General features: G+C 39.6%; 2 protein-coding genes across 6 annotated transcripts in view; both read left to right on the top strand.

Annotated features, from left to right (window-relative positions):
* rhpn2 (rhophilin, Rho GTPase binding protein 2) overlaps window positions 1–13,584 on the top strand; it is a 30,053-nt gene extending 16,469 nt beyond the window's left edge. The window contains exons 6-15 of one of the 2 annotated variants that reach the window (XM_056379827.1): window positions 349–473; window positions 1,352–1,518; window positions 3,452–3,639; window positions 3,848–4,004; window positions 6,364–6,483; window positions 6,577–6,768; window positions 7,197–7,243; window positions 9,191–9,337; window positions 10,533–10,688; window positions 11,105–13,584. In XM_056379827.1, the coding sequence (XP_056235802.1) occupies window positions 349–473; window positions 1,352–1,518; window positions 3,452–3,639; window positions 3,848–4,004; window positions 6,364–6,483; window positions 6,577–6,768; window positions 7,197–7,243; window positions 9,191–9,337; window positions 10,533–10,688; window positions 11,105–11,371 (1,566 nt within the window). In that variant the 3' untranslated portion in view covers window positions 11,372–13,584. Of the gene's footprint in view, window positions 1–348; window positions 474–1,351; window positions 1,519–3,451; window positions 3,640–3,847; window positions 4,005–6,363; window positions 6,484–6,576; window positions 6,769–7,196; window positions 7,274–9,190; window positions 9,338–10,532; window positions 10,689–11,104 lie in introns of both variants that reach the window. The other variant, XM_056379821.1, reaches the window with a different exon arrangement.
* Window positions 13,585–14,622: 1,038 nt separating this feature from the next.
* The window catches only part of cep89 (centrosomal protein 89), a 54,282-nt gene continuing 43,802 nt past the window's right edge, over window positions 14,623–25,102 (top strand). For 3 of the 4 annotated variants that reach the window (XM_056383006.1, XM_056382997.1, XM_056383015.1), the window contains exons 1-8: window positions 14,623–14,917; window positions 15,553–15,659; window positions 16,466–16,612; window positions 17,414–17,606; window positions 19,507–19,558; window positions 21,037–21,144; window positions 22,961–23,206; window positions 23,987–24,129. In XM_056383006.1, the coding sequence (XP_056238981.1) occupies window positions 14,876–14,917; window positions 15,553–15,659; window positions 16,466–16,612; window positions 17,414–17,606; window positions 19,507–19,558; window positions 21,037–21,144; window positions 22,961–23,206; window positions 23,987–24,129 (1,038 nt within the window). In that variant the 5' untranslated portion in view covers window positions 14,623–14,875. The remainder of the gene's footprint in view (window positions 14,918–15,552; window positions 15,660–16,465; window positions 16,613–17,413; window positions 17,607–19,506; window positions 19,559–21,036; window positions 21,145–22,960; window positions 23,207–23,986; window positions 24,130–25,102) is intronic. The other variant, XM_056382988.1, reaches the window with a different exon arrangement.

Here is a 25,102-nt window from a genome sequence, read left to right as displayed (position 1 = left end):
TTCTGAAAACATCTGAAAAACAGTAAAGCACCTTTCCAGAATTAATGTCCACCTTCCTGTGGATTCTCCACAGGCCTTGCTGCCAACAGATTTTGTGGATGTTGTCTTTTGAATCATTTTTCAAATGTAAATTTTCGATGCTTTGAGCAAAACAAAAAAACCCACCTCTGTTGTATTTGTATCTGAAAACCTTAGAAAATAAAAGTAAATATATCCAGATATCTAGGTAAAAACTTTTTGTGATGATTTGGGTGAACTTATTCTTTAATTGGGCTTCTGTTTAACATCTTATCCACTATTAGTCCATTAGAGAGGACCGTATCACATCTCTTTCCTTTCATGTCGTAGGCTTGTCGAACCCCAAGTCGGAGCGAAGCTGGAGTGGAGCTGTTTGCAAAATACTACAGCCATCTTCCTCTGATGGAGAGCCGATTCTTCGCCCCAAATCGCCAGACTGGCATTTTCTTCACCTGGTACTCACGACTTATAATATTTAATAACAAATTAAAAACTATGATGTAATAATAATAATACGAGCAATTATCAAAATGAACTTCAGCAGGAAATAAGCAAACAACATTATAAACACACCTGATGTGAGCCACTACATTTTTAGTTACATCCATAAATCCATGGATCAATTAGTATATCTCGAGAGAAAAGAGCAAAGACATACATACAGGCAGCCATAACTTATACAATAATAATAATAATAATGTGTGCTTTTCACTATTTTAAATCTAAGAGTAAACAAAGTTGGTCTGAATGAAGTACACACAAATTCTTTTTAGCTCCTTAATGCAGTTTTTTGGGGAAAATTTATGTGTTTTTTTGTTTTTTTTGTTTTGTTTTTGTTCATTCATTTGGAAGAAATTGTGTGACATCCATCAAAACTAAAGAAAGAGTCTAAAAAGCAGCCAAGTGAAGCTCTGACACCCACTGACTTCATGCTAAATGCACTTCATTCATTCAGCAGAGATCGCGAAGAGGGAGAAGATGAGCTTAAAGGTTTAAACCCTCACAACCTTTAGATGTGAAGGAGAGAAGAAAGGGCTAAAGATGGTTTAAAATCAGCGACGATTCGAGTTAGAAATGTGTAAATACAGAACATGTAATATGTATAAATGTTACTGTATCTAAAGTTCTTAATTGTGGCAAACAGGCTTTTATTCTTGCTATATTTACCTGCTTAATTCCTACTGAACATATTTTTCAACTCCAAATATAATATTCTATATTACTGGTTGCATTTTTTACATTATTTATCTTCTTGGCTTTTACTTAGTTTTATTTTCTATAAGGCATTTTGTGATTGTTGTGATGAGTGACAGCTCCCTCCTCCCTCCCGCAGGTATGACTCCTTCACAGGCGTGCCGGTGTGCCAACAGAACCTGTCACTGGAGAAGGCCAGCATCCTCTTCAACATGGCTGCCCTCTACTCTCAGATTGGAACCCGTAGTGACAGACAGACAATAGTCGGCCTGCAGGAGGCTATCTCCTCCTTCCAGAAAGCTGCAGGTAGGAAGAGATAGGGGAAGTGGTAAACTGTGATAACTCCTCTGTCAGCAGCCTAGAAAGGATCGTATAGAGTCATTTCAAACAGTCAAAGACGTCAAACATAAATTTCTTTATTTCCTAAAACCGGACTTATGTGTGATCCCATGCGATATCTGGGTTCAGTGATACAAACAAAAGAGGGAATAGCAGTACTTGAAATTCTGAAGTGCTCCCATTGACAGAAACTGTTGGGCTAGAGAAAAGGAGACACATGTACAGATGATGAACAGTTGCGTTAACACGTCATCTTGATAGCTTTGTTTAAACATTTGACATGTAAATCAGCTCATCACTGTAACCCTAACCCTAACCCAGCAATCTCCAGGTGACGTTCTTTTCTCCTTGCAGACATTTTCTAATGAGCTTAACATTAAAAAGGCTCATGCTGTTCAGTAAAAGTGTACCAGTGCGAACGCTGCCTTATTTTCAAAATATATGCCAGCCTCCGCCCTCTGACTTCTGCTCCATGACGGAGAACGAGTGCAGTCGATGTTTCTCTGGCTCTCTTGTCATGTGGCTGAGCTCCAGAAAGTACCAATCATATGAACTGGTTTCCCAACCCTCCGAGGTTTCAGGAAGCTCAGACAAGTCTTGATAGAATTATGAGTTGGCAGTACGAGGAGTATTGCAGTATAATTACAGTTCTGAACAGGCCAGGGGTTTGGTTCTATTGCTTTGATGGCTATAATTTTGGCTTGAACTAAGTAAAACAATTATGCTGTTAGGAGGGAACATTGTCACTAGTATGACGAGCCAGTAGTAAAGTAAGCAGGGAGGTGAGAGACAGGGATGCTAGCTGTTGCAGGGCTGCTGCAGTGCCCTTTAGCCAGGGACACAGAGGTTTAGAGGATTGGAGCAGCCAGCCAGCTATCACAGAGTCTTAGATGAAGACTTGTGGGGCAGTGCTCTGTTATTAAGTTGTCTACAACTCTGTGCTGCCAGGTTTTTAATCTATAAAATAAGAGGGAGGCACTCTCATTTGGAATGCAGATGGTCTTATTGCTTCCATTAAACATGAAAAACTAATTTGAGAAGCTTTGTGTCTTGGCTAAATTTTAAAGAAACACATGGACATTGATCTCACTGCTTGCAGGGAGCTTTTCTCCCTTACTGAACTCTGTAGTAACAGCAGCAGACCAAGATGATCTGACATACTGAAGCACTTAACTTCTGTGGAGCATTTTTTAAAACCTCTCTATAAGACAGTGTCAATAATCAGGGTTAATGCACCAGAATGCTGAAGAGCCCAATCTGTCATTTGGTGAATAAGCATTTTCCAAATAGACAGAAATAAAAGAAAATCCACAAAATTCATATTGTTCTTCTTCTCTACTAATTGTAGCACTAACTACTACAAGTTACTATTAGAGTAACTTGTTGAATGTTGGGGATCTACTGTACATTTCATAAGTTTGGCTGTACAGGATACATGAATACTCTCCACACATGAGACCAAAATCCAAAGTAGCGATGTTCTGTTTAGAAATGACCATTTCGACGTTGGATGTTAGTGACAGATCCTGCCTGGATTATCTGTTTGGATTACGTGGCCTCTTGTTATGTAGCTGACCCTAACTTCATTGTGGAGATAGGAAAGAGAAAAGAGATTTAATCCCCTGCAGGTCTCAAAATGTAATTCTTAGTATGCAATATACAATAATCAAATTATTTTTGTTCTCACATAGTTAAATAGGATGCAGATTATCCTGGGCTTGTTTTTCATAGGCCTATGTTTTTTATACTGACCAAATGGTTTAAAGTTAAGAAAGTCTACAAAGACAAAATGAAGAAACCTTGTTTTCCTCCCAACTGAAATAAATGATTGTTAAATATGAATATTATTAAGCTGGAATAGTTTGGGTTTGAGCTGCACTGATGACTCATTCTCCCCCAGGTGTCCTGAACCACCTGAAGGAGACCTTCACCCACACTCCCAGCTACGACATGAGCCCAGCCATGCTCAGTATGTTGATTCGGATGATGCTTGCTCAGGCTCAGGAGTGCCTGTTTGAGAAGACTGCATTGCCTGGGATTCCAAACCAGTTCTACTCCCTGATGAAAATGGCCCAGGAGGCTTCAAAGGTACATAGCAACAAAGGCACTCACACAGTCCTCACATTTTATAGGCACAGTGTTCTTTCTTTTGCTGTGGAGTCAGTACTGTGCTTAAAGTGAATGTAAAATGATAATGTCATCACAGTCAGACTCTTCACTGCTATCAGTGATTTTGTCCTGATCAGTGCTTTTAATGTCCTCTCAGTAACTCTCTCTCGCTTTCTTTTCCCGCCAGGTCTCAGAAACCTATGACCAAGTCCACCAGTCCATGATCCAGACGCCAGTCAAAGACAATGTCCCATTGTTCTGGTCCACAATGTCGCAAGTCAAGACCAACCACTACCGCTCAATGGCGCACTACTTTGTAGCCTCAGCCCTGCTCGACCACCAATGTAAGGAAAACAGTTTATAGAGAAGTTGATCATTTTCACACAGATTCTGTGTTTAAAAGATGTAAGATGAAAGAACTAAGCTAACTGAAAAACATATGCTTAAATACAATAGAAACTGAAGTGGACTGTTGTTTTTTTACTTGTACTTGGACAGCTAGCAGTGCTAACTTGCTGATGATAATGTCACCATACAGCGAATATCTGCTGGTAATCCTAGAGTCAAGCTACATTACGTGAGCATGCAAGTTATTTTTTCTGTTTCTAGGAAGCACAACTGTCAGAGCAGTACAATGCATAGTAATTTGCATAGAACGTGCTCTGCACCAGGTACAGCACTGCCCTACATGTTAAATAGAGACAGGTGTGTTCTTCATGCACAAACTTTAACACAAAGTTGTCTAATAATATTCGGTAGTGTAACTGTAGCAGCAAAGTCAACAAGATCTAACATGGTCCCTTTTTTCTTAAAACAACAACACTGTACCACCATAGTAACTTTAACAGCATGGGTTTAGTGACTCCAGTCATCCTCCACCCCTACTCCATCTGAATACTGTAATGTATTTGTTTTATGGCATTAGCCTGGCTGTTGACTGTAAAGGTGCAAAACACTTCTGGCTTCAGCCGCCTGATTTTGAACACCCTGGAAAACCTGATCCCCCTCTTAAAGTGCTGTGTAGGCCGCTGGGTTGGTCATGTCAGATGGCTGGTCTGAACCACAGCCAGCCACAATGCTATTACATAACAGCTATTTAGAGACACACAACCCACGGTAAAGAGAGGCTGTGTTTCCAGGAACTCTGGTCAGAGAAAGACAGCAAAAGAGAGTTTGAGGGAAAAAGAGAGGCAGTTAGAGTCAGTGAAGTGGAAGTACTGCTGGAGGATTACAGTTATGTAGCCTCTTAATGCTGTCTACATGATCAAATGGCAAAGAGAGCAAGTGAGAGAGCCAGCTCCCAAGTGAGAGAGAGAGGATGTTTTGTGAATGAACAAAAACCCTCCAGTGATTGGTGGTAGTTGTGGTTGCTAAGTTTGTATCATATTGCTTTATTTCTTGATGTCTTGTCATTATTTATGATATCTTATAGTTCACAACCAATCCTTTAGTTGAAAAAAGAAACACTACATTAATTTGTTATTTCCTGCCTTATACTGGTCTATAACTCAAAATGTCCTTCTGCTGTGCATCAATATTTTGACTGTTGTTGGGCTCATGTTTTTATTCTTTTTCTTTGTTATTACTCGTTTATAATTGTAATTTACGAGAGGTTAAACTGAAAACCAAATTAAACAAAATACAGCAGATGATATGAAGCTTTACAGTGGATGGCCATAGTTTTACCCAGTGCTAAGAATGGGACGAGACTGAATAGGGGAACAACAGAGCGAAGCAGCTTTGAGTTTGGCAGCTCATTAACAGATTCCTGTGTGAATGAGGAGAACAGAGCAATTACCACAGGACTGTAGAAAGAGGACTCAGCCCAGAAACAGGGCAGAATGAAGGCCGCTGTAGTAAACACATCAACCAAAAACACTGCTAAATAAACACTTTATACCATCTCTGGGAAGCAGACTAGTCAGAGTCTAGAAAGCTCTGGTGCTTTAGATTTACCTGTTAGGTGTGATGAGCCAGGGTATGAAAGAGAGAGAGACAGTTTAGAGGAATACAACCAGAGCCATCAGTATCAGTGTAGATTGTCCCTGGTAATCTATGCTAACAGGTACACTTCAGTTGATACATACAGTTCCTGTATATTGTATATATCATATTTATACATTTTAAAAATGAGATGTGCTCATATATCCGCGGGCACATACTAACTATAATATACTAATTAACAGCAGCTGGTTTATGGATGGGTGAAATAATATATAATATATGAGGAAAATATGAATATCATTCTCTAACGTGATGAATGAAATGTGTGCAGGCAGTAGCAATGACTTTCAGAATTAAAATTTTCTGTTGTGGAAATACCGGATGCCATTTTCATTTTACCAAAAAAGAGCTTGTACTATTAAAACATGTTTTTTTATTTAAAACCAGCGCACTTCAGCGTAATATGTTATAATATCATCCAATGTAATATCTCATAATGGTAATTGTAATGTGTGATCGCGGGCGGGTCTCTAAATCGTGGAAAGTAATTGGTTTGGTTTTATGCATACATGCAGATTTCAATGACATCAGAGCCAATAAACTCATCATTACTGTGTACTGACTCATCGGTAAACGGTGTCCTGTCATACCTTGCAATGTGTGAGTGTAGTGTTAGCCGTTGTTTCAGTGATAACCCCATCCTGCATTGGAGAAGAATGTTTCTCTGTCATTGATTCTTTGTGTTGTCTGTGTGCACAGTGGGTCCCAATGATGATGAGGACAAGCAGGAGAAGACCTTGTCACAGGTCTATGATCGCCTTCCTGAGGGACGCTCTCCTTTGGACATCCTGAAGAAGAAAGATGAACGTGAACGAATTGGTAAGTACCTCATTATTCTCTTGCTCTCTTCCCTTCCCCGCTTTATCCCTCTTCTTATCCTTCTAATGGTGAATTTTGCTCCCTCTCTCCCAGGTAAAGCACACATTCGACGGGCCATCCTGGGTCATGAAGAGGCTCTGAGGATTTATGGTTTGTGCCACCACTTGAACAAGCTGGAGATCCTGGAGGACATTTTAAAAGCCAGTCACCAGCGCTCACTCAAGAAGCGCAGTGAAAATGACGAGGAAGAATTCACCGACTACACAGAGGCACCTGACATCATCTGTGAGTGTTTTTAGGAGAGGGCAGAACCTCAATCAATGAAAATATCCTGTTTTAGTAAATACAAAGAGCTCAGATAGGATTGTTAAGTTTATTTGAGTCTCCATTAAGCGTCACTGAGGTGACAGCTTTTCTCTCCGTGGTTGACATAGAAACTCTTCGGTAACCGTAGAGTCACCACAACAAACACTTCACAAATGACACTAATGTCGAGCAGGACCAACGTATTGATTTGTGAGATTTGTCTCTTTGGAAACGGTTCATAAAAACACTGCTGTGTTGTGCACCACACCTGCTGCAATCAGATCTGATAAGTGACATTTATTTCCAGGTACAGATGATGTAATGTTTACACTGCAAACTCCCTGCCTGCCTCTCTACAGGGCGACAGTTAAATGACATCTTTGTTTTCCTCCCCTTTCTTTCCACAGCTAAAACAGAGCACAAAGCAGAGATGGAGGTTCCTGCGACCACAAAGGTGAAAGTCAGCGACTTTTTCCAGAGGCTGGTATGTGGGTTACTAATCTCCTTCCACTCACATTGCTGTTTTTTTGTCCATGTTGGTTGGTGTATTCAGCAAGTGACATGAAAGGACTCTGGATTTGTGTTTTTGATAATTAAAGCATTCTAGTGTTTTTAACACCCAGAGTGTATTTTTGTTATTTCTGATTACAACCAACCATGGGTGAGTGTCTTGGATGCTTTGGCACTTTGGCACACCGCTCCAAAGCCTCCTGGACTTTCATCCCAAACAACAAATACAAAACTAACACTAACCATAGATACAGGTGCTCTGATCCTGACCTGAACTCTACTTGGGTTTTTGTGGTATTTATTTAGAGGTGAACTTTACAATTACAATTTAGCATTGATGTTGTGGGGTGAAATATCTACTGAAGTCAGTGTTGGTTATTTGAATTTACCTGAAGATTTCAACCTGAGCATGAGATTTGCATACATGTTATTCCCCCCGATATCATCTCATAGATTCCTCACATTTCTAGCCTTCTTTTGGGACTGCTCATGCTAAAATGTATGAAGTCATATTATACTGTTCACATTATCATGGTGGTGGCTGGGTGGGGGCACTGGCATCCTCTGTCACATCTTATGTTCACATCTTCAGAAAGAGAAATTGAATTGTGTTCAAGTACACCATTTCCATCATCCAGCACAGTTACTACAATTACTATGATAAAAAACAGGCTTAAATTTCAAGACCACTTCCTAACAAGCCAATAACTGGTAAAGAGGTCAAGGTGCATGTTCCCAGCATGTTTCCCACACCACAGGTGTAAGGAACCTCTCTGGTTCCTGCTGTAAAATTCCACCTTGATCTTCATTAACAGTCTCAGCAACAAGACTGTAATGTGATGTAAACTGTAATCCACTGAGATCTGCAGAGCAATGAGAGACTGAAAAGATAAATCCAGTACTATCTCTCCATAAAATCTCTACGGTCATAATTAAAGGAGCACGAGCTACAGGCCTCATCGTGGTGTTACATAGGATTGATTGTCAGGATTTACTGCAGGACAGATTTTCTCAGCAGATAAGTGTATTAATGCAAGATAGCAGAGGAGGCCTCAGCAGTCTAAATGGGAAAGTAGGACATGTTTGTGATCAGTTCTGTCTAGTGCAGAAATGACTAGTCAGTATTATTAGAAAATAAATTGTTAACTCAGTTCAAGTCATTTTACAGGTACAAATATCAAACATTTTATATATGCATTTTAAATAACTTTAATTGATAATAACTGTAACTTTAACTTTTAGCGAGATAAAATAAGCAAATTTAAGACATCACTTCTGGTTTAAGCATTTCTTGATGATTCAACCATTTTTGTCATTTTATATTCTATAAATGCAAAACCAATTGCCAGATTAATCCTTAACAACAAATAGTTGTCATTTGTTTTGGTGGTGTTGTTCAGCTATTATTTTATACAATATGGCTACTGTGTATCTACAGCCCAACATAGTAACACATACAGTATGTTGGGACTGTTTTTTATATGGGTTGCTAGGGTATACTACGGCCTGTGTGTCCTTTCAAATGAAAAAGTGACTCGCCTGATGAGAGGGCAAAACAAACAAACAAAACAAACACTCACTAATTACAGAAACTTGTTAAACCAGAGGGTTAGGTGTGAGAGAGTAGTCATTAAAAAATGGTCCATGGTCATGTAACTTGAAGAGTCTGTCCCTGACCACAGTGCTTGTTATGAGGTATATGTACTACTGTAGTAACAGGTCACATATGTGGACGTCAGTCATGTTTAACAAGCCTGTAAGGACACAGGAGGGGATTATTATGCTGGATTTCAGTCTTCCCCCAGGCATACACTAAAATCTTTGAACTCTACAGGATATTACCCTCTTGTAGCCCTATTAACCACTGTGTCCCCTCACTGTCTCCACTCAGGGCCCTCTGTCAGTGTTCTCAGCCAAGCAGCGGTGGACTGCCCCGCGGACAATACAACTCCGCCCAGAAGACAGAGACCTGGGTTTCACACTGAAAGGAGAATCACCGGTCCAGGTGGTTTCATTGGACCCCCTCTGCCCAGCTGCTGTGAGTTAAGCTATATTTCTTGCTGTTGACTGAACGAGGGAAGATTTATCTTGTATAATGCAGCCAGCCTTTGGTTTCAACGAGTGTCAGCATGGTATAAAAATTAGCTTGAACAGACTTGGAATGATCTTGAGATAGATAATCCATCACAGTGAATATAAGAAATAAATTTGTTTTTATCAAACATCTGTGAAATAAGTTGGTGTCAGCTGAATAAACTACATCTGTATAGTACCTTTTAAACTGTCTTTGCCCTTTTTTAGCCTTAGAATGATGTCTGTAGTTTTCATCGTCTCCAGGCTGTTAGAAAAAATTTAACAAACTATGTTATTTTAGAGCACAGAAAATATTCCAGGGTACCTGCTCAGTATTTTTTTTTCAGTCAAACTTTAACAAAAGCCAGATGCACAGGTTGCTCAACTTAAGTTCATTGCATGAACTCCATGCAGCAGGATTAACTATCACTGAGTGGCTTTTTCTACAGTGGCTAAATTAACAGCGTGAAATTTCAGACATGCTTGCATACTGAATATCAAGTAAGTTCAAACGATCCTATCAGATCAGAGAACCTTTAATTAAATAAAGTCATTCTCAGAAACCTAAACAGGATTCAGCCTCAAAGAACTTTTGGAAGCCGCCCCCCCACCCACCCACTCTGGCTACTAATTTAATTAAGAATCCAAGAGTATTTACTCCCTGCAATCCTTTTCAGTCTGACAGCTCATTAAGAGGTGCTGACAAAGAGCAGATTCTTATTAGACCCTGTAGGCTATGCAGAGAAACAGATTAGTAGTATTGCATAAGCTTAACTAGGCCAGACTCTTTATAACTTTTAATACTGCATTCAACAGGATTTATTTTAGACCTGACTGATCTGCCTCTGGTGAACACTGATCAAGAAATAGTTGAGCACATGTAGATAAGACCAATTTCCCACAGATATGAAATGATGTGCTCTGATACACACACACACACTCTACCAAGTGTTTTGCCTGCTGTAAAAAAAAAAAAAAAGCTTTGTTTGGGAGTCAGTGTTTTCTCTGCTGATCCCAGCTACCTCCAGGGTGTTGAAGGAAAGTAGGTAAACCTGACTTGGTTTTCTTTCAAACAAACCTTCCACTGTAAATGTTTACTCTGCCTGCTGCAGAAACCAGCCCTGCTCTCTAACTCCTCTTCTTCCTCATGTCTTTTTTAGGCTGATGGGCTCAAAGAAGGTGACTACATTGTTGCCGTGGGTGACACTGACTGCAAATGGTCGGGTGTGAGCGATGTGATGCGGCTGCTTAAGGACGTGAACGAGGAGGGAATTGACATCCAGGTGGTCAGCATGATGGACAGCAACCCTCCCATGGTATGCCATGCCCCCTTTCCTTCCTATTGGCTGAGAGAAAAAGAAAAGTAATCTGTCTGGTTTGTTTGATTGACTAACGGTGACACTCTGTATCAGATGAGTGAGCAGAGTATCAGATTTGTCCTTGGAGGTAGTGTTTCCTGCCTGTGTAAATAGTCTGTACAGTTTCTCATGAGAAATAGCTCTGGATATGACCTACATGTAGTGTGTAAAACAGAATGCAGCTGTGGGATTAAAATTCTTTAAACCAAATGAATCAATTCTGTGACACTGACAAAATGACCCAACTTAAAGGCTAACGTATTGAGTCTATATATTGATTGAGACTGATTGGCGTCCAAAGCAGAGAGCAACTCTGATTAAACAAATGACACCCACTTTCCACTAAATGTCACTATCAATCTCTCTCTGTCCAGCCTACGAAGAGTGCCACCTTCTGTGGAAACCTGCCGAAGACCTACTCCATGATTTGTCTGGCCTATGATGATGATGACAAGAACCCCAAGTCCCGCAAAGTAACCAAGAAGTCGTCCTTCCTTAGCTGGGGTCTGAAGAACAAGCTGAAGAGTGCTAGCACCCTCAGCCTTCCCACAGCAGACCACGCCAACACCCAGCCCTGGAATAAACCATATCCCACCTTCCCTAGCTCCAGCTCCTACAACAACGACAGTGTCCTGTACTGAACTAGCTGCAGGCACTAGCTGCAGGATTTTTACTGTATGCTAGCATTGTGCAGTATGCATACTTAGCCTGGCTGTATAGAGTACTGTGCTGTACCCATACTGGACATACTATGGTACAGTGTCAGTGCCCTTTGGTGTTTCCACTGGAATACCGAGCAGTAGTGTTCATAGCTTGCTGGTCACCAATGCAGCGTCACTACCAGCTACCTTGGAAAGTGGCTGTGCTAAATACTGTACCTGAGTGCCTATGTTAGTACATCAGCGCCTTCCCAGCACAGTTCAGTATCTGCAGTGAACTGGACTGTACATCAAACGCAATGGAAAATCATTCTGTACCATGCCAGTATGCGTACAGCACAGTACAACTGCACTGTGGGAAAAACATACCAGTTACCATTCCAGTCCATATATATATACACACACACACACACACACACACACACACACACACACACACACACACACACAAATACACACAGCACTGAGACAGGTTTCTAAGTTAAACTGTCATCTCAGTATGTTTTCTCGAAGAAACGCTCCAGACGAATTGAAGGATGAAAACAAAGTTGTACAAACACGCCCAGTGTCAGGTTCTGCTTGACTGCAAGGGGGTGATTTTACTGTGGCTTAAGCAGTCCCTTGTTAGCTCCATTGTGTACTGATGTAGCTGTGCACTGTGCAGTTATGTTCTCTGTATATCCTCAATACATGTTTATTTCATACTGTACACGCGAAGGATTTGGTCATTGCCACGATATTTGTTGGCGAATAGTCGGTGGACACTGATCAGTTTTGGGGTTTGAAATACATATATTTTCTAAATAGATATGTAGATGTAACCTTGTTGCAGTATGTTACACAGTAACTGAGGGAAAACAAATTGTGCTCTGCAGTTATTTTCTTTTTATCTGTGGAGAGTTGATGAATGCAATGTTCTATAAGCTGCTAAAAAACATATATATATATATAACTTGGTTGTGTATTATTGTCACTTTTGTATTTGTGAGACAGCCTTCAACAATTATTGTTTCTGTTGACTGCCATGCCTGGGACACAGTGTAAATGGAAATATTGGTATTTTAGGTTTGCTTAATGTACCAGTTATGCCACAGACCAAAATGCCTCCATGTCCCTGGCATGCCAGTATGTTACCATTTACCATCCTGACTCATCTTACCCACACTCTTTTATCAGTACTGCTGCTGTCTGGCAGTTTGTCCATTTGTAAGAAGAGCACACACTGTGTGTCTCTAGTAATGTGAATCTTGACGTGGTTAAAGGTTATTTTATCTCCAGAAGGGAAGAATGTGGGCACACTGATGACATTCCTGCATTGAACCTAATTAGCTGGTCACCAGACAGTGACCTTGACCAATGCCCACAGTCAGGTTTCTACTATTTGTCTCTACTTGTCTTAATCCTAGTCACATCCCAGATTCTACTGACACTTTGCAGTGTTGGACTATCTCTTTATCTACAAAGTAGATTCTTATACACATTTGATAATCAAATTATTTATATAATGAAAAATAGACACAAAAATATATATTTTTGCCTGTAAGTTGTAGGTGTCAGAACTAGTTTGTGAGTGGTCAAGTTGTGAATTTTTGCACGTTGGATTTCTTGGTTGGTTTCTTGGAGGAATGTATTTTACTAGCCTTGCTAAATCATTTGGTGAACTTATATACTGGTATATTTGTCTATGTAAAGATATTTTAAAGTTTTGTTTTAAACAGTAACACTGAGAAGATGTAACACTCTTTACTGTCTCTGTTTACCTAATGTGGTGTCTTAAGTGCCATTTATACTAAATCATGAAGTGTCACAATAAGTGTATAACAAGAATGTGCAGTAATTGATTCATATTAACAAGTGCCAACTAATTGTGCTAACAGAGGCAGTTATACCTACACAGGTATGATTCTCTAAATGATCTTTGTATGCATTTCACAGTGCATAGTGATTCTAAATGACTTGGTGTACATATACAGTGGTGTCCAAAAGTCTGAGACCACATTCAGACATTTGGACCCCACTGTGTATGCATAGGGTGATAGTACCTGTTCTTCAGAGGTTTCAGGTTGCCTTTTCTTCTTTATCTGTACTCTGTGCTGCATAGCAACTGTGGTGTAAATGCTTTGTTAGTAAGTCTTTGTGTCATATGTGTAAACTCAAATCTCAATAAAACTGGGACAAAAAAAATTTCAAATTTTTTTTTGTTGTAGTATGGTTCTGTGTATCTCAATGGCTGAAACTACCAAGCAGGTTGGGAATAAGTGGAATGATGTGTGACCTCACCCCTCAGTGAGCCAACACACACTAAATCAACATGCATGGGTTTTGAACTGTTTTAAATCCGGCCTGTGCTCACATGGCATCCTAATCCACCATCATAGAAACAGAAGAGAAACACCATGTGATTAGTTTCTACCCATCAGGCCTGTCTTCATCCATACCATTCATAGCATCAGACTTTCTACAATGTCTGGATACATGTCTGTGTGTGGTTCTGTTTGGCTTGTTATGAGTCGAAGGGAATTCTGTTTGAGTGGAAGAGCTGCCTGCGGATTCTTATAGCTTTGGACCTCAGCTGGAAATGAAACCCCCAAAGGTCACATTCTCTGCAGTATTGAGATTTATTTATACAGGACAAGAGAATATTGCAGGAATCAAATCTGTTGACTTATGGTTATAGGATTCATATTTCAACCATTCCTATGGGCAAAGGCAAATATTTGATAATTGACAGATGATTTACAGTCAAATGCGAACTGAAAATACTTGTTTTTTTTTTTAAAATTATATATTATTTTAATATTTTTTCCATTATTACAAACACTCTGCACAGGACTGATGTGTATGGGAACTAGATGTATTTTCTGTTCATGCTTGAAAAACCTTAATTCTGTCGTCAGCTGTGATAAATGTGGAGATGTTTAAGAAAGTTTGAAAGGTAGCACCATCAAGATTTGCAGCTATTTAAAACACACTGCGATGAAAGAAGTTTGCACGGAAGAGAAATATCTGAATGACCAGCAATGTGTTATGTGTGTAGTGTATACTTTTAAACGTATTACGGATATGTTCATTTTTTTTAAACATTGGAGCTGATCATTAAATGGAACAACATCGCCCCCTTTCGGCTAGGCCGCTGGTTGTTAAGGACCTCGTTGCCAGGTGAATTACAACAGTCACTGATTGGCTTCTCTCTTCTCTTTTAGCCAATCAACGCTGCTTTTGTAGCGACGTGTGTTCTTTTGGTGAAGCGTCTAGATACGAGGGACCTGCGAGCAGTCAGCCTGTTGAATAAAGTTAGCTAACGCATTTTGCTTTATCGCTTTTAAGACAAAGGAGGACAAACAATTTGAAACATATGACAACAAGAAGTAAAGTTTTGTAATGCGATTAGACGTAAAGAATACGTGGTAAACGAGTCAAGCTGTTTGCCTAAACTGGCACAATAACTTAGCTAGTGAAGGAAGTATCAAACACCTATTTTCCACGATGTTAAAATTCAGCTTCAGGAGGGAGAAAGACAAGGAGTTTGTAAGTTTTGAGTGTTTTACAAAACAAATTATCATTTTCTGTCTCCAGCTAGCTAAAGTGCCTTTTGTCATGTAGCTCACATTGACCTAGCTGTTATTTGCCATTGAAACCATGCTAACTTCGTCACTTAACATCAACAAAAGTTGAATAATTTCAGAAACATTCAAGCTAACGAGTGGTAACGTCATTTTATTAGCATTAATACCTCTTGTGGTGTGTGATATTAGTTGTGTTAACTCAAGTGGAAACATTGGGAAAACTGAGGGATTTATCGTCCACAACTTCTCTGCTGTTATTTGGAAATGTAGTCAAAGAATGATTGAATACTGGCTCTGTAGTGACCAGTATACAGTGTGTTTCCGGTAGAAAAAGCACACTGTTGTAACAGGCGGTTGCTTGCTTGCTATTACGTTAATCAAATGGTCATGTTGTGATTCTGTTATCATCCTTTCTATTCTTCCCCATCCTCCCATGTAACCTCTGTTTTTTCCTCATTTTGAGTGTTAACAGTTATTTTATGTACTAACTTTAATCCTCCTCAACCATTGTCATATAACCTACAGTGTGTGTGTTTGTGTCATAATGTGTTTTATGCTATCCCTCTCCCTAACCTTCCCTGTGTGTGTGTTGTGTAGAAACATATAGCCCCTGGTTTGATCCCTGCTGCCTCCATTGCTCCAAAGCCTGCTGTGCCTCGCACCCCACCCCCCCGCAGCCCAGACCCCTCACCTGAGAGACCCAGGTACCTAAAACTCTCCATCACCTTTAACCTTCAACATCCTTTCATTTTGTTGCCTTTCATCTGACACTATTTCCTGTTAAACCACTTTTTTGTAATGTTTTGCCCGTATCTTTTTGTAATGTTCAATGGAAATTGAGCTGAATAACCACATGCGGTTAAATTCACATGATCATTAGCAGTAGTGAAAAGTCCTTGCACAGCAGCTGAATGAATTCTGAGGAAACAGCTCCTCTACAATGTAGTGTCTCTCAAGGGTCACGTATTGGGCAACTAATGGGCAGTATTTTGAACAAGTTACCTCAGTAACATCTTGTTGCTAGATGGTAACAGATTGTTGACCCATTTGTTCAAGTTGATACCTCTACCTATCCCAAATGTATACTACATGTGGGCAAGTTGAAATCTGGTTTCTTCATGTAAGAGCTTTCACTGTTATTGTCACTGCAATGCAAAAGACTGTTGCCATTATTGATGTAATCATCACTAATTCTCATCATACATTCTCCTTCCTTTGCCACAAACTTAAATGATAAAGTGGAGTCTATTTTCTTTTCTTTTTTTCTGTATCTGGTTCACAGGGTTATTGTTGTGCTTTAAAATCCAAATGGCACATGGTGAATTTAAAACAATATCATCAAACCCATTTAAAGCGTTTGATAGCTGTTGAACTTAATGTGTCATAACATTAGCAATAACAAATTATGGACTTGGAATTTTGATCTGACAAGTAGTTTGCATTTCTCATGCCTTTCTGTTACACACAGTGTCTGTCTCTCCTCAAATGAACTGTGGCTTTCCATATGCAGATCAGCCTTAGCAGCAGCCATCTTGTCCTCTTCGCTCACTGGACAGACATGGGCCCTCCCTCCTGCCAGGCCAAGGTCTTTCTCTGAGAGTGAACGATCAGAGTCCTTCATATCTGAACCAAACATCAGCACAGCACTTTATAATAGGTAAAACCCCTGGGAAATACACCAGTATTATCTCAAGCTTTGTGATAAATGATTCTCACTATGCAAGGTGGCCTCCAATTTAAACCCTGTATTTATCAAATGTGATAGGGTAGAAAATCGGTCCCAAATAGCTCAGTGGATTGGTCCTGTTTTTAGGAATAGCTGTAAAAGTATAATTTCAGCGCCTTTTAAAGTAGAAATTCTATGACCTTTTAAAAAGGGGCTGTAAAAGCAGAAGAGCTATTTGTAAATTTTCAGATGTGACCTTGAAAAAGAGGGAAGGATTGTCATGCAAGAATATGGTTTTAATAGATTTTAATATTGAATATAGGCCCTGGTTTTCTTCAGTTCTATCTGTTTCCTCATGACCTTGACAACATCTATCTTAATAAACCATCTCATCTTGTAGTGAGCCTTTAATGAGCCTTAAAAATCCGTTTATTAATCTTTAAAAGTAGGTTTCACTGAAGACATTTTGACATGTCATAGTAGAAAAAGCATAGGTGAAAATAAAATAATTAATGACACCTGACATTCATTTAGCTGCTTCAGTTTCAGGGTCCTGATATTGTGCATGCTGATTCAATGTCACACATTCGTGTCTTCTGTGACACTTGAATATGTTAGAGCTATTGTATCACCTGTGCTTTTCCTAGTATGACAAGTCAAAATGTTTGCTGTGTGAAATACTTAATAGTAGAAGTTAGATAGGTTCTTTTACTTTGTCCCTCTATAAAAATAGAATTTAAACAAATTTTCCAACACTGTTCTTTCGAAATATTAAATTCTTACCTTCTTCAGAGACAGATGGTCAGAAAATTTGGCCAGCCGACCACGATTGTCCTCCCCTGACCACTCAGAGGAGGAGCTGGAAGACAAGGAAGAGGAGTTAGAGAATGAAGAGGAAAGGGAGGACCATATCTACCAAACACTGGACAGAGGGGAGACTTGTTCAATCACAGATCCCGTTTACGCGATGCCTGTGAAAGCTAAGGTAGGGTTCTACAGAAAGATATTGTTACGTATGAAAAATTCTTCCCACCATAAATAATGCTGTTAAACAGCTTTTTAACGAACTAGTTAACTTCCAGCTGGAGTTGCTTCATGGCCAACAGCAAAAGATTGCTCTGTCCAGCTGCCAGTAAATCTGTTTTATAACAGATAATTAGACATGTTAGAGCAGGAACAGCACAGGTGTAATTAATAATCTCAATAATGACATGCATTACATTTATCTTAGCCGGTTCCCAGGCTCTGTATGTACACTGAGAGATTGTTATCATGTTATCAGTTACACCTGTGCTTTTAATTTTATGACAAGTCAGAATATCTGCTTTAAGCAAGGTCTGTGTTGAATGTGTGTGTTGAGGGAAGACCATACCTTTTAAAATTGGTTCACTTTTTAATGCTTCTGAAGCTAATTGTGGGCATTGTGATACCTGTCAGACCCACTGGGAGGCACAGCTGTACATAGAATAGAGGTCTTGTACTGTAGAAAAGTGATCTGTTTAGTTTTTGCTAAAACTGTCACAGGATTTGATTCATCTAAGTCATCTTTACCTCTGCCAAGGGAGTTAGGTTTTCACCCGTGTTTGCTTACTCAGCAGGATTACACAAAAAGTGCTGAGCTGATTTGCACTGCACAAGGTGGAGGAATAGGGCATGAGCCAGGGAAGAACCCATTCAATTTTGGTGCAGCTCTGATCATTGAGTATGAATTTAACAATCAATTTATCTTGATTGATATTGTCCTTGGTGGAGGTCTGTGCTCTTTTTAATTAGTGTTGGTGGGGATTTAATTTTGGCTATTGTTGTTTGTTCCACTGTGCTTGTGCAGTTTTTTTATGTGCCTTTGTAATTGTGATTTACTGTAGTCACTGACTACAGTGTATTAGTAGTGGGTACATTTTTCCCCTGTCACACCTCTAAAATGTCTTTCTCTCACTGCCTGAAATGGCTTGCTTTGCCTACTCACTGTCAAGTCTTTTTCCACGGTCTATATAAAGTATGTACTTTCTTCTTGTTAGACAGTAAGACAGTATCTCAGTGATTACATCCCCAAAAGTCTGCTCTCACAGACTCATGGGATATTGTTCTATTCATGCTCTTTTCCTGTATACTGCTACCTTCAGTTGCTAACCTATACTGGTTCCAATGGTCAATTCCCCCTGTCAGTTGTCTTTCCAGGCCGTTGTAGAGTCTAGCTGGCTACTGGTTTATTCACAACATTACTCAGTCAGAGTTAGTTGAAAATATTTTGGCAACACAGAACAAGAGGTTGGTATTCCTTGTTGCAAAATATAAGGCGAGCACAAAGTGTAGCAGTTCATATTTTAAAGTCTAACATAATGATGTACCACCATACAAATTACATCCACACGAAACATCAGGCTATACCTTCATAAATATACACAACCATAAAGAGACAGCCACTTTCATCAGTTGCTGTCTTTATTATTCAGGATTAGGATTTGAGTGGGTGTGAAAAAATACCTGTACTGTGTTTCCATGTGAACATATGACTATGGTATCTTTTCTAGTCATATGGTTGTTATGCCTCTGTCCATCAGACTTATAATTGTGGCATAAAATGAACAGGTTATAGCTGTTTCTTTCCTGCTCTTGGTTTTCTGCTGTGACTGTTCTTTACACTGAAGCCAACACTGTGACTCATTCACATTGTTCACATCTGTCTCTTAAGATTCACAACAATAAACGCACAAGGTCTTATGTCCATTGTCATTTCGACAATGGCCATAAATGCAGTGGTCTCTGAAATTGCCTTGCACAAAAGGGATCCAGGCAGCAGGGCTTGGAAAATCATTTTGAAAGGACTATCTGTCTGTCTGACTGCCTGCCTGTCTGTCTGTATTTTATGTCTGTCTGTCTTCCAGACCAAAATGCCCCCACCAAAGCAGATGTCTGGCAGAAGAGTTCCTTCTTCAGGTACTGACTTCACACTAATTGGAGATGGGTGGACACTGTTATACACAGATATGTAGTCCCAAGTGTGTGAACATAGTAGTGACAAAGCAAAACCAATAAATAGGACAAAAAGTTGAGTATAGTGTGATTTATCATTTATCATCGTTTAAACTTACCATAGAGCACTGTTTATTTAAGAGTTACATATGTGAAAGCCCAAGAAAACAACTTCAGTGATCAATATCTACGTATTGTAGCTTTCCAATGGGCCTCCTTGGAAAACACAAGAAATTACTCAAGAATTTTTTTTTAACACATTTGACTGTTGAATTTTAGAATATTTATTGGTCATACTGTGATTTTGTTTTTATGTGGTAAGTTTGTTTTGAGCGCTGATCCAATGATTGTAGGTGCTCAGCCTCCACACACCCTGTATAGTATCAAACCTTCAAAATCAAAACATGTCACCTTTTCTATATTTATTACCATGTTATTTATATAGGATGTTGTTCCATCACTTGTCACTAACAAACATATTGTGTTTGACTTCTCTAAACTGGAGTCCTCTGAGTTTACATTACATTTACATTAATTAGAGTTAAGGTGATAACATCAACTTCAGCAGATAATATTGTGCTGAGTGTCTGTAAATATAAAACAACAAAGTGCATTCAGAAAGTAATCAGACCCCTTAAGTTCACTTGTTATGTTGCAGCCCCGTGCTATAATAATTTAAATAAAAAGTTTCCCTCATCAATACCCTATAATGACAATGAAAAAACAGAATTTTAGACATTTTTTGCAAATTTTGTAAAAAGGAAAAACTGAAATATCACATTGACAGAAGTATTGAGACCCTTAAGTCAGCACTTGCTGTATTGATGGAGCACCTTCAAAAGAGTGTGCTAGAAATTCAGAAACACAAAGCCTTTCTGAATAAGTGGACATCCCAGCAACAATAAAATCTTGGTAGTGCACCTCCAATAAAGCTATCTGGTGGACATGTACACTTTGCTATTGAGATGATATAAAGAAAGATGTGCAAATTGATTTTAGTGTATTTTTTTGCCCATACAAAAAAATATCACAGAATCTGACAGGCTCAGATACAAAATGTACTGCATGAGCCCTCTGCCTTTTAGTGAAGAATTGCAGCCAACATGTGTTTCATAATAGCCATAATGTAGCTTTACCTCATTAGAGCTTAATGGAAAGCCTCATTATAGTTGTTATTACCAGAGCTGGCCTCAGGCTTTTGGTGGTGATGAATTAAAACATTTAAGTGTTCCTCAAATGTTCCTACCTTAATCACTAAAGTGTGTATGCTACATGCAGGCTGCCTGTAATACATTCAAGCCATGGGGAAAGTCACTTTTATATAACAATATGCAGTTCATGGTAGAATGGGGTTATATAATTAATCCCACAGTACCCAGTACTTCTTCTGCAATTTTATTAATTTAATGATGCCATGATGTTTTTATGTTCTTATCTAACAGATTTCACTGAGGAAACCAGTGTCCAGTCTCCTGAGGCCAGATGTGAGTCCACCAAGAAGAAAGCCTCTGTCAGGATGAGCTCTGGCAGTCAGAGAGATGGTGTACCTTGTAAGTGAAGATCCTAAAGTTGCCTTCTGGTTTCTTGTAATTTTGACTTTTGTTTTTTTCATTTAGCTGAATCCTTAATGAAAAATAATTTGATTTTGTGTAGCTGAACTTTAAAGAGACACTTCATATTTGCCTCTCCGTTTCTCATGCTGTAACCTACCCTACATAGACAGCTTCAGACCTAGATCTTACCAGTGCACTCACTGTGGATAAGATAAGATATTCCTTTATTAGTCCCACTGTGGGTAAATTTGCAGTGTTGCAGCAGCAAAGTGGACAGTACAAAGAAAAGAGAAACTGCAAAATGTTAATATGAAATACTTAAAAAAACATAACAAAAATGGCAGCATAAAAGGTTGGCACAGTTGGTGTGTGTTAATTATAATTCCACATGGTGAGTTGTCTTTGGTGTGTGTGTGGTCTACTGAGTGCAGTGTTTGTTGTACAGTCTGACAGCAGCACAGGTGCAGCAGCCTGTCGCTGAAGGAGTTGCTCAGTGCTGTCAGTGCCCTGCATGGGGTAGGACATGTTCTCCAACATGGATGATAGCTTAGCCATCATTCTCCTGTAGCCCACTATCCCCACTGGGTCAAGGGGCATCCCAGAACAGAGCTGGCCTTCTTTATCAGTTTGTTTCAGTCTTTTCCTGTCAGAAGGAGAGATGCTGCTGCTCCAGTAGACCACACCATAGAAAATGGCTTATGCCTCCACAGAGTCATAGAAGGACCACAGCAGTGCCCCCTTCACTCCAAAAGACTCAAGTCTCCTGAGCAGATAGAGTCTACTCTGTCTTTTTTTGTAAAGTGCATTAGTATAGTGTACTGTGTACTGTCAGTGAATTTATAGTATAACAGTGTACAAATCTGTCTGCAATCTTTGAAGTCTGTAAAAGGGATAAGCCAGCTTTTTATTTACAGTACAACAGTAAAAAAACAAGGCTTGCTTTAGATCAGGAAAAATGATTCAGCCATTACCTATGATTTATTTCCACCTGCCTCATACCACTGTTGACTGGTTGCACTACTACCCACCGCACACTGCTGTTGACTGGTCATGCTGCCCTCTCTCTGCATGTGCCTAAGATGTCATGAAAGACCAGTATTTTGTGATGGTAATTGCAGAGTGTATCTGTATTAGATTACCATCAATGTATATTCAGTTGTATTTACTGTAGTTGCAAACCTGTGTCTACATAGGATGCTGTTTTAAAGTTTAAACCCCAAATGAAAAGGGCTTCAGCAGCATTTAAAGGGAAATGTAATATACCTGAGTTCCCCTGAGCTTACATGCTACAAGATTTCTCATATCCACGAGAAAGGCAGTGGTAGCAATTAAGGAGAATTGCACCATGTACCTGTTAACAGTATATTGGGCATGCTGTTGATTTTCTCATCTTTTTGTTATTCCTATCTTCCCTCCACTCTGTTCTTGCAATGGTGGCGTTTTCTGTCTTACTGTGACAAAGGGCAGCCAATACCATACGACACTATTCCATGATATACCCTTTATTAGCAGGGTTATTACTGTACAATTAATGTATGCTAATACAGTTGTTAGTTTTAGTCACATGATATAGTCCAAGAGATTGTCAAAGTTACAGTCAAATTATTATGCTTTTGTTATGTATAATATTTCAAGAAATGTATCTCTGCTTACTCTACAAATGTCTTTGTTTATGTAACAGCCATGTGGGATACTTGCTTGAAGTATTCCCACAAGTAATCCTCTGACTCTATTATATGTTTTAGGAATATAGTACATTTCCATCTATTATTCTATGTACTGCCATTAAAAGTGTTTACCTGTCATATTTCAGCTGTGCTACCCATCCTAACCACTGACCACCCCAGCCAATCCACCCAAGCCAAAACCCCAAAACACCCCACCCAGCCATCTCCACAGCCCAGGAAGGCGTACAGTGAGGTGCAGAGGAAGGTGGTACAGGCCCTGCCGAAGAAAGCAAGAATGGCAGGTGAACAAACGCTACTGGAGGAGAGACTGCAGCACCTGGAACAGGAAATCAGTCACAGCCAAGCCTCCTCAAACCTGAGGTCATCAGCAGGTAGGGTGGAGGAGCCACTGTACATATACAGAGAGACAGAAAGAGAATCAACAGAGTGAAGGAAGGAGTATCAGAGGAAAGGGGATGAAGGGGAAATGAGAAAGAGAGAGGGAATGATGCAAGGGTAAAGGAAGGAGGTGGAGATTGTGCTGGGAGTAGATACGACTCTGACTCTCGATTCCCACAGCACCTCCTCAGAATGATGAGAAGAAGGGGGAGAGGGAACAATGAAAAGACACATGAAAGTGAAGAAAATCAAAAAGAGTTTAAAGGAGGATGGAAAATTGGCAGTGTAAATGGGCAGCAGGCTGAATTTGGTGGTTAGCGACTCTGACCTCCTGGTGGGCTGGAACGAGCAGTATGGAAAAGTACTGGAGTTCTCCTGCGGTCTCTGCCAGTGACACATTGATTATGTACTCTTTATTATACTCCGAGGGGGAAATTCTGTTTTCCTTTCTCAGGTTGAGGTTCAGTGTCAGCCAGCAGACCATATGGAGTGTCTCACTAACCCACCCTGCCATACAGTAGTTTTCTCAAGATTAGATTTTACCCGTTCTTTCTGTTCTTTCCTCCTAAAAATGTAATAATAAGCATAGCTTGTGTTTCATATTGTAAGGACTTTAAGGTCTTGACTGTGACATTTCTTGTTTGTAAACTATTGTAATATTTTGAGATTTATGAATTGTTCTAGTACTTTCTTTTTAAGTATCATGGTACTCTGAATAAGATCATTATTTAATATCTCAAAAATATTTATAACCTGACGCACTGTGCTTCCAGGCAGTCAGGCAGAACTACAGAATCTGAGGCAACATGCTCAGGAGCTGGTGGATGAAAATGATGCCCTCAAATTGACAGTTCACCGTCTGAATGTGGAACTGAGCCGCTACCAAACCCGCTTCCGACCACTGTCCAAACAGGAGGTATGACAAGATACAAGATGACTCCTCTGCTTCTGAGTAGTACCTCATTTTATGTATGAAGTGAAGTTCTTATGTTTGACTCTCTTCAGTGTTTTTGATACAGAATATAATCATGTTTTGTGGAAATACACTCAATCAAATTTACATAGCGACAATGAATGTGACCTCCTTACACCTGGTTGTAGCTGACATAGAACTGTCATAGGCTTGTACCTGCATCAGGAGAGTTTTGGCAGTGAACTTAAATAGCCAGCCTTAAAAAGCTTATCTGTAGAGCCCCTACTGTCAGGGAATGGCACTGAGAACCTTCCCACTTATCAGTCAGCTCAAGTTGCCAAAATTAAATTAAACCAGATGTGTCTGAGTTCTACTGTATTCACCTCTTCTTCTCTGTTCTCCACCACGATAAATTTTAGTCCATTTTGTCCTGTAATGTAATCCTTTTATCACCTCTCTTCTTACTTTAATTTAGTCAGCTTTCGTACAGAATCTATTACCAGCACATCACTTTATTTTCATAGCTTTAGCATTTCTTTGCAGCCAAACCTTTAAGATAAAATTCTGCCTTCGAACCAGAACCCCGCTGAGCATAAGGTTTTCTTTTTGTGTGTCCTTCCATCTGATTTGTTGGACTAAAAGAGATTCTTATTCCTGTCTGTGGCTCTCTGTCCATTCTGGGCTGTTGTGTGCGTTAATCATGGCTCCGCACGCTGTGCCTTCACACCGGGAGATCTTCTGCTCTCATCATTACCAGTTTCCTCTGTAGTTGCATGGCTCTGCTAGCCCTCATCATGGACAGTTGACGTGTGGCTGGTGAAAGCATAAGATCAAGAAAAATGATTAGTTAGTAGTTTTACAGTAAAATAATGCAGTAATAAGGGAAAGAAGAAGTGTGAATAGGTTCAGTTGGTTAAAATGATCTAATTCCATAGGTCACATAAACATTATCATTTACTTTTGATTCCCCTTTGGT

Source organism: Seriola aureovittata, chromosome 1 (genome assembly GCF_021018895.1).
Source record: "Seriola aureovittata isolate HTS-2021-v1 ecotype China chromosome 1, ASM2101889v1, whole genome shotgun sequence".
Lineage (NCBI taxonomy): Eukaryota > Metazoa > Chordata > Actinopteri > Carangiformes > Carangidae > Seriola > Seriola aureovittata.
This window is presented reverse-complemented; position numbering and strand designations above follow the sequence as displayed.